Genomic DNA, 9,079 nt, shown 5'->3' with positions numbered 1-9,079 from the left:
TTGGTATAGGCTATTGTTGTTTACAGTTACTATGGTCATTTAGATTTTCAGTCAGCGGCGTGAACGAACCATTGGTGAGACGCCATTTTCACGTAATGCGTCATCTTCAGTCGACAAACGTGTTTCGTCTGGATATAAACAAAACCTCCTCCGCATGAGCTGAATGACGAACTGTTGGAAATATGCCTTGTAATTTTTTGTCCAGAATCGGCACCCACTGAGAGTGAGCAAGCGGTCCGTGAACCGCTCATCAGTATGGCTGCCGGGACGCTGCAGGAGCTTGTATTCGCCGCTGCCTCTGAGCACCCTGACAGAGTAGCTGTGACATACGACAGCCTGCCGGTGTCGGGGAGCCTAGTGTCTCTGCTGTACAGAGATCTGGTTGAACTGGCCGGTGAACTGTCTCTTATTTTGCGGGAGAACTGTTTTCCCAGTAATGGTGTTATCGGGCTGTACTGCTGTGATGATTTGTTCATACCTGTGTGGATCCTGGGGTGAGTTCGCTGCTCTTTCTGAGCCATGTATATGTTTCTGTGTTTGTGTAGCAAGTTCGGATCACCCTGCCATAATATGATTGATACTCTTGTGTGCTGTTTGCCAGGATCCTGCAGTGTCCTGCTGCCTATGTCCCGCTGGACCCGGAAGCTCCAGGACTTCTCTCTGCCAGAGTCATGAACCAGTGTGGCCTCAAGCACTGTGCTGTGAAAACTGACCTCTTGCAGGTTGAATAGTACATATTTTATTATATGAATACAAATATATAACAGTGCAAATTTGAAACTTAATAATAGTGAGTAAAGACATGCTTAAATTCAGCTAATTAAATTATTGTCTCAGGATTAAGGTATAAAAAAAACTAAACACCTGACAAAATTGTGACTGGATTTGCTTGTTATGGTTAAGATTTTCTCTTGGGCTCAGCCTGACACTCCCACCCCTGCCCTGTGCCCAGCCCCTGCCCCTTGTGCATTGTGTATTTACCCTATTGAATCTAAACAGCTTCATTATGGGCCTGAAATCCAGATCCCCTTTAGTACTCCCGTGCTGAAATAATACAATCCACATTTTCTGTGTGTCAATCAGTCTGTGGGTATTTGATAAACTAGGGCTGAATGATGTGGGGAAAAATAATCATGTTGCAGTTATTTTTACAAATATTGCGACTGCATTATGACACATGTTCATATTGGGAATGGTCATTTTTGCATTTCACTTTCACTGAAAAAAGATATAAAAAAGTTATGACGATGTGATTTTTTTTTCAAAAACCTGAAAGCAGAGTTTGCAAAAGGATTTTTTAAAATACATATTTTACATATTTGCTTTGTATTTATGCTTAATTTATCCTTTCATTTTTTGTTTATTGTACTCTGAGAAGTTTTTAACAGTACCAACTTAAAATTATTCTCCGTCCAAATATTTACATTGATTTTCTTCCCTTTTCCCACCAAGCGTTTCCAGACAGCTGTGGTCAAACACACGTCTGTGGAGGTGTCTGTGGTGTTGCCTAAGTTCAAACTAACCCTGGTACGAGTCGAGCTGCTGCCCGTCGCTGAGCACAGACCAGAAACACAGCAAACTGTAGCTCAGAGGGCGGGCGGTGCTGATCTCTGTGACACAGCTGTGGTGGAGAAGGTGTCTGGGCACATAGACTTGGCATATGTGCTGCATACATCTGGAACAACTGGCCTTCCAAAGATTGTGAGGGTACCACACAAGTGTATTCTCCCAAATATACTACACCTGAGGTCAGTAGTTACACCTGTTTGTCTCCTGTGCTCGCTCTGGAGTGTTAATTGATAAATATCAAATATAAATAAAAAACAAAAATAAAAACGCTCCTTTCTCTGCTCAGATCATTGTTTCAGATGGGTGCAGATGATGTGGTTTTCCTGGCCTCGCCCTTAACCTTTGACCCCTCTGTGGTGGATATTTTCCTGGCCTTGTCATCTGGGGCACAGCTCTTCATTGTCCCCTCTATGATCAAGAAAACACCCAATCGACTGGCTCAGCTACTGTTCAAGGATCACAAGACAACTGTGCTACAGGCAAGAGCCTCTTCATTAGAGAATTCTTTTTCTCTGAACGGCCTCCACAACCTTCTCGGTCACCACAATGTGGTGTTTTCCTGTTTCCACAGGTCACACCCACTCTGCTCAGCCGCTTTGGACATCGCATCCTAAAGCAGGACGTGCTGTCGCATGGCTCCTCGCTGCGGGTGTTGGCTCTGGGTGGAGAGGCCTGTCCCTCCCCAGCTCTGCTGAGGAGCTGGAGGCACAAGGACAACAAAACCCACATCTACAACATCTACGGTATCACTGAGGTGTCCTGCTGGGCCAGCTGCTACGAAATACCACCGGCTCTGCTGCAGTCCAGCGACCCGTGAGTGTGCCTGCTTCAAAATGATTCATTAAATCGGCTTCTGCAGCTTTCACACAACTTGATTTAACATCACAGACCAGTGCCTCTCGGGACTCCTCTGATGGACACGGTGGTGGAGGTCAGAGATGAACATGGCCGCGTTGTTACAGAGGGAGAAGGACAGGTGTTCATAGGTGAGAAAGATCTCACTGGCGCACACACATGCATGAAGACCTTATGTCAGTGAACTAAATCCACATGATGCTCGGTGCAGGTGGAGAGGACAGAGTGTGTCTCCTGGACGAGGAGGAGGCTGTTGTCCCCGGGACGATGAGAGCCACCGGAGACTGGGTGAACGTTAAGGACGCACAGCTGTACTACCTGGGACGGAGAGACCGACTGATAAAACGCCACGGAAAACGGGTGAACCTGGACAGCTTGCAGCAAGTAAGGTGTTTTGTATTTATACACTGTGTTTTTTTGCTAAATTTAAATACTGTAGAAAATGTAATTTTTTACAGTGAGTCAGACAAGGAGTGTGATACATCTAATATACTTTTTATTTAATGTGCACACATCAAAATACACAAATCAAAGGTCTGTCTTAGACTACTGAATGAAGTGCTAATGCAGACTGTACTGGAGGTTTGGCCGTTTACATTTATGTAGATGTTTCTCAGTCTGTGTGATCTTCAGCTGCAGTTAAAACAGTAACAGTTGACTTGTTTGGCCACCTGGGGGCGGTGCAACACACGCTAATATAAGCGTAATCCAGAGCAGGAGCAACATTAGCAATCCACTGGAGTTGTGTTTGCGCCCACACCTCTTTAATTGCTCCAGTGTCCACCAGCTAGTTGCTGACTTTGCTTGTTTGCCGATTAGAGCTGAGCAGATGCCAGAGGTTACTTGCTGCAAAGTTCACACAGTCTCTCTCTCCCTATACACAAATGCAATATATGTACATATATTGAATTTCCATATATGTACATATACAATAAAACATATGAAAAATGATATATGAAATTGGAACTATTTCATTTAATGACAAATGTGTATGTCCAGCCCATACAAATGTGTATGTTTATGTTTGAATGGTTATAATGTATTGATATGTTACATATACATGCATCCCACAGCCTGTCAATATATGTTGACATTATATACAGTTGGGTCCAAAAGTCTGAGACTGCTCATGAAAAATTAAAAAGAAAAACATATATAATTTTTATATGTATGTTCGTTGATAAACCGAAGTACAGTATAAATGAAATATATATATTGTTAACATATATGCTCTCAGCATGTTATAACATGTCAAAGTTCATCATAGATATTTTTAATATATGTACATATACATATTTTACTATGGCTATTTCATATATGTAATAAAATTCTGTCTTACTATATCCAGAGGATGCACATATGTGATGATAATTTTTCTCCTTATAGGTGACATATATGGAAACATCACTCCTCATTTAGGGACATATGTCATATATTACATTTCTGTGTGGATCAACACAGCCAGTCAAGGCAGATGGCTGCCCAACCTGAGTCTGGTTCTGCCCAGTGTTGCTCCTGGTGGGAATTGTTGGGTCTCTGTAGTGACCCAACAATTCAGTGTTATGAGAACGGTCTAGACCTGCTCTGTTTGAAAAATGCCTTGAGATAACTTCTGTTGTGATTTGGCACCATATAAATAAAAATTGACCTGACTTAAAGCTGCAGACCATAAAACCAAAATAGTGACCTTAAAGAAGCTAAAACGCTCTGTATGGTACTGCAGAGTTGGATGATATTTCTCAAGTGACGCTTGATCAAACCTAGTCATCTGATCAATTGTTAATATGAAAATATTGATGGGTGCAGCTTTAAATCCTTTATCAATGTTCAGGTTGAGTTTTTTAAAATAGATTGATTTCTTTAATACAACAAACACATGTAAGATAACATAGTAGACTGATGCTAAAATATAATACACATTGATAAAATAGAGCGCAAGCCATAAAAAAACCAAATACACACATAAGATGACACAGAGGACAAATGCTAGCATATAAGATCAATAATGGGCAAATGTACAGTACAAATAATACTATATACCGTGTGTGAGAAGAGCCAGGACGTGGATTTATTTATTGTGTTTCTGTACAGCATCAGATTAACTGGAAAAATAAATGAAATGGAATGAAATAAGAATGTGAAGGGCAGCGTAGACCTCTGCCAAGGCCAGTGTCAAACTACTTACACCAGACTTCAGAGGGAAAAAAATCAGATTCATAGTAAATGATCCAGATCTAATGATTAATGGGTTCTTGCCTGGCCCGTGCTCCATCCATCCAGCAAGTCTGGTGCAAATCAGTTCAGTACTTTTCTCGTAATCCTGCTGACAATAAACAGACACAGGTGAAAATCTCCTTGGTGGAAGTTGTTAGGAGAAAAGAAGTAAAAACAGGAAAGGATGAGACCAGCTGGACTTCAAAATAACCAAATATATAAATGAGTCTTGAGTCTCTGCATCAGCAAAGGGTCGTGGATCAACATCTACAATATTTAGTTTATCTACAGACTAGTTGATAGAAGTTTTTCTGTTTTCCTCCCCCAGCTCATAGTAAGTCTGCCCCAGGTGGAGGCCTGCGCTGTGGGTTTGTACGAAGGCTTTCGACTGCTCGCCTTTGTCGTGGCATCCACATCTGAAGACCAGAGAGCAGCTTCTCCTCTTCCGTCTGTTCAGTGGCGTGTGGAAAAATCACCTGCAGCTCTCGCCCAGCATCAGGACGACCTCCCTTCTCCTGAAAAACACCACCAGGAGGACACGGGCTGTGCAGACAGAGATCTGTGCAGACTGATTGTGAAGCAGCTGTCGCTGCTGCTGCCGTCATACAGCGTCCCTGACACGCTGCTGCTGGTCCCGGCCTTGTGCCTGACTCCTCATGGTGAGCACTGCACGCAGGTCACTCCAGAGGAGACACAGCAGATCATTCATTCAGCATCTTGAAGATACTCATGTTTGTTTTTGGGCAGGCAAAGTGGACATGGGGGCACTTACGGAAATATACCAAAGACAGAGACAGAGACAGAGTGTAGAGTCTTCACGGGGAGACATCAGCAAACTGAAGCAAACCCTTCAGTCTCTGTGGCAGGTATTTCACCCGTCCTGATGTCACGGCTCCACAATTAAATCCCTTGTTGTCTGCATATGTTCTCACTCAACACTGTGACCCGTCTATCAACAGGAAGCTTTAGGTTTGGCTGAAGATGTGACCATTGACGAGGAATCCAACTTCCTGTTGAGTGGAGGCGACTCCCTGAAGGCGCTGCACCTCTGTGAGGACATCCTCTCTGCCACCGTGGGAGTCCCCTCACCACAACTTTTGGAGGTTATACTTGATGGGGCCTTCTCTGACGTCCTGCGCTGCGTTGCCAGAGCAACACTGATGCTGCCACTGGAGAGCAGCACATCATCACCTTCAGAGGCCAAGAGACGGCACGTTGACGCTCCATCTGTTGTTCCAGCGAAGAGAGAACGCAAAGAGTGTGAGTCTGCAGCAGCAGAGAGGCCGCAGGGGGGGACACGGGCTGTTAAAGTTGTAAGACGAGCAGGTGAGGTGATAGAGATGAACATCAAAAATGAACAGAACAATAAAAACCTCCAGGGTGGGACACAGGGAGCTGGTGCTCTGGGCCTCAGTCTGAGCTGGTCCTCAGACACAGGCAGGTGTGTGGATGCCTCGCCGGTGCTTCTGGTCCATGAAAGAACAGATCAGAGGTCAGATTTGGCTGAAACAACAGTGTTCATCGGCTCACACTCTCACAGGATCCAGGCTTTAGACCTGGACACTGGGAGCCTTCTCTGGGAGCGAGTCCTCGGGGACAGAATCGAGGCATCGGCTGCTGTGTCTCACTGCGGGACTCTGGTGGTTATAGGTCAGCAGCAACTCTCTGAATATCTCGGTTTAATACTCAGCTGCCAGTTATTGTCCTTAAGGTCTATTTTTCTACTTCCCCAGGCTGCTACAACGGCTGTGTGTATTTCCTGTGCACTGCCTCTGGAAAGACGCGGTGGGTGTTTGAGACGGGAGACGCTGTGAAGAGCTGTCCCACTGTGGATCCCCACACTGATCTGGTCATAGTGGGCTCACATGACGGACACGTTTACGCCCTGGACCCAAAGGTGAGTATGTTTGACACAAGCAACAACCTCCAGGGCTGAAAAATAAAGCCAACAGGGATATAACTCTAGTTCCTCTAATGACCACTAGAATCTGGCTCCAACAGTGAGTCAGTCCCCATAGACTCCCATGTTCAAATGTCCAACTTTACAGCAGAAATCAACATGTTTACAGCCTGGTACAAAAACTGTTCTGGTCTCTCTAAATTTTATTAAGAGTTATGCATAATTGAGGGTGTGTCCACTTTAAGTGACAGGTGGGTGAGCGTATGCTTGCTACAAATCACCATGCACCGAAGTCTCAGCTCCACACACGCCCCACCTCTTTGCCCATTTTTGGTGCTAGGCAGGGGTTAAGTGGGGTCAGGCACTGCCAAGATGGCGACAGTGGAGCAGCCCACTCTGAGCTTCAAAACCGCTTTTCAGAAAAACTGAGTGATGTCACTGAGGCTACGTCCATCTAACAATATCAACAACAATAACAAGTCTCTAAAGATACAGAAAACATACAGACTGATAACATGACGTCATGAGTCAGTACAGGTTCAGTACTTTCATTATGTCTCCACGCTGGCGACAGCGTCTGTCTGTCCATCCCATTCTCATGGACACAACATCTCAGTAACACCTTCAGAAAACTTTCACAAACATTCACTCAATGACTCTGTGATGAATGTATTAGAGTTTGGTGGTCAAAGGTCAAGGCCAGTGTGACCTCACAAAACACTTTTTATCCGGCTCCTAGGACCAATGTGTCGCCTGTTGTGACCTTTCTGACTTTTGTATCTTTTGTAAAAGTCGATCCAAGGTTTAATAAAGTTTTGTGTGTTGATGTTTTTAGCTTCAGTGTTGTGTTTGGAAGCGTCACTGCGGTGGCGGGGCGGTGTTCTCCTCCCCCTTCCTCCAGCACTCCCTCAGGCAGCTGTTTGTGGCGTCGCTGGGAGGTCACCTGCTCTGTCTCAACCCTGTGAGTGAAGACACTCCCACACCTCAGTCATGTTGGTGAATGAAGGATATTTTGACAGGGGGGGTTTTCTGATCTGCTTCTCTTTCCCAGGACAGTGGAGACGTCCTGTGGTCTGTCTGTAGAGACGTCCCGTTCTTCTCATCGCCAAACTGCTCCTCTGGTCGTGTTGTGATCGGCTCGGTAGATGGAAACATCTGCTGCTTCAGCGACACGGGGAAACTGGTAAGAGGAAGAACTTTGGTGTATTTCTCCACGAATGCACCGAGTTACAGGATCAGTATCTAAAACCTGTAATGCAGGCAGCCATGATGACTTACTAGGATTTGATCTGCTGAGTAAAAACAAACTTTGTGGCAATTACATAACACATCAGATAGATTATTTTGTCTATTTACCTTAAAGTCCAATTCTATACCTCATTTTCATTTGTATTTACATTAATTCAGAATAATAATAAAGTTTTCATTCATTCATTTTTGCTCTAGATCATTTCAATTATTGACTTTTAGAAGAAAAGCTTTTTCTGTTGATATAATTTTGAGGAAATGAAAATTATCTGCTCTGATTTGATGACAGTTAGTTACTGTTTGACTCTTTTATTTTAAAATGTCACAAAAATTCAGTAATAAACATATAAACAGTTGTGATGCTCTGATAAATCTTCTACATGATGCATCCCCTGAAGATGTTTTCATTGTGTGTGCAATGTGAGATTTTTAAGAATAATACTGAAGATTTTCGTGAAATCAAACCTTTTTGTTAATGCTGTCATTCTCATCAGAAACAGCCATTTAGTGGATTTAAATTCTGTAATTATCTCTGTGTGTAGTACTTTTCATTCTTAGTGTCCAACATCCTTCCTCTGTCTGTGTGTGTGTGTGTGTGTGTGTGTGTGTGTGTGTGTGTGTGTGTGTGTGTGTGTGTGTGTATGTGTCCAGTTTCTGCTGAGGCTAACAAAACGTTTGCTGTCGTGTTAAATCAGTTTGTGTCACCAAATCAACCAAGACTCAGTTCTGATGAATTTCACTTTTCACCTTTCCACATTGAAAACTGTGAAATGTTGTCATACTCAAATGCGACTCTTGTGTTTTTCTGTAGATGTGGCAGTTTTTAACGAAGGGCCCCGTCTTCTCCTCTCCCTGTGTGGCACCAGACCAGCAGAGGCTTCTGTGTGGGTCACATGATGGTCACCTGTACTGTTTGAACTGCACCGACGGCTCCTTACTTTGGACTTTCAGGACGTCGGGCAAGGTGTACTCAACTCCGTGTGTGTTTGATGGCTCTGCTGTGGGCAGGGGGGGAGCTCTGGTGGGTCTGGCCTCTACTGATGGCACAGTCTGGATCCTGGACGCTGAAAACGGACAAATGCTGGCCTCACACACTCTACCCGGGGAGCTGTTTTCATCCCCAGTGGTGTATGGACAGTCTCTCGTAGTCGGGTGCCGCAATGACTACGTGTATTGTTTGAAGCTGACTGTCAAAGAGGAGGCGTAGGAGGATTAAATGTATTTTATAACAAATACTGACGTCTCTGTATCTGTGTCAGAGCGGAGAGGGGACTTTGGGAAAAAAGATTTTAA

General features: G+C 44.2%; 1 protein-coding gene across 1 annotated transcript; it reads left to right on the top strand.

Moving 5' to 3' along the window:
* The first annotated feature begins 9 nt into the window (after positions 1 to 9).
* aasdh (aminoadipate-semialdehyde dehydrogenase) lies at positions 10 to 9,019 on the top strand. The gene is made up of 14 exons (XM_071486913.1): positions 10 to 494; positions 602 to 722; positions 1,453 to 1,748; positions 1,856 to 2,048; positions 2,141 to 2,382; positions 2,458 to 2,555; positions 2,636 to 2,808; positions 4,967 to 5,297; positions 5,386 to 5,504; positions 5,598 to 6,288; positions 6,372 to 6,535; positions 7,374 to 7,499; positions 7,590 to 7,721; positions 8,598 to 9,019. Exons 1-14 carry the CDS (start codon positions 256 to 258, stop codon positions 8,991 to 8,993), a joined length of 3,321 nt encoding a protein of 1,106 aa, XP_071343014.1. The 5' UTR covers positions 10 to 255; the 3' UTR covers positions 8,994 to 9,019.
* The last annotated feature ends 60 nt before the right edge of the window (positions 9,020 to 9,079 follow it).

The sequence above is a fragment of the Trachinotus anak genome, unplaced genomic scaffold, assembly GCF_046630095.1.
Source record: "Trachinotus anak isolate AG129_WGS33_773 ecotype Australia unplaced genomic scaffold, CSIRO_AGI_Tana_v1 ptg000010l, whole genome shotgun sequence".
Taxonomy (NCBI): domain Eukaryota; kingdom Metazoa; phylum Chordata; class Actinopteri; order Carangiformes; family Carangidae; genus Trachinotus; species Trachinotus anak.
Note: the sequence above shows the minus strand (reverse complement) of the source record. Positions and strands in the feature narration are given on the sequence as shown.

Excerpts from the sequence above, each read along its gene's own strand:
- aasdh (XM_071486913.1), top strand. The coding sequence starts at position 256 with ATGGCTGCCGGGACGCTGCAGGAGCTTGTATTCGCCGCTGCCTCTGAG. Across the intron at positions 6,289-6,371 it reads CGGGACTCTGGTGGTTATAG|GCTGCTACAACGGCTGTGTG; the intron begins GTCAGCAGCAAC and ends CTACTTCCCCAG. Across the intron at positions 7,722-8,597 it reads TCAGCGACACGGGGAAACTG|ATGTGGCAGTTTTTAACGAA; the intron begins GTAAGAGGAAGA and ends GTTTTTCTGTAG.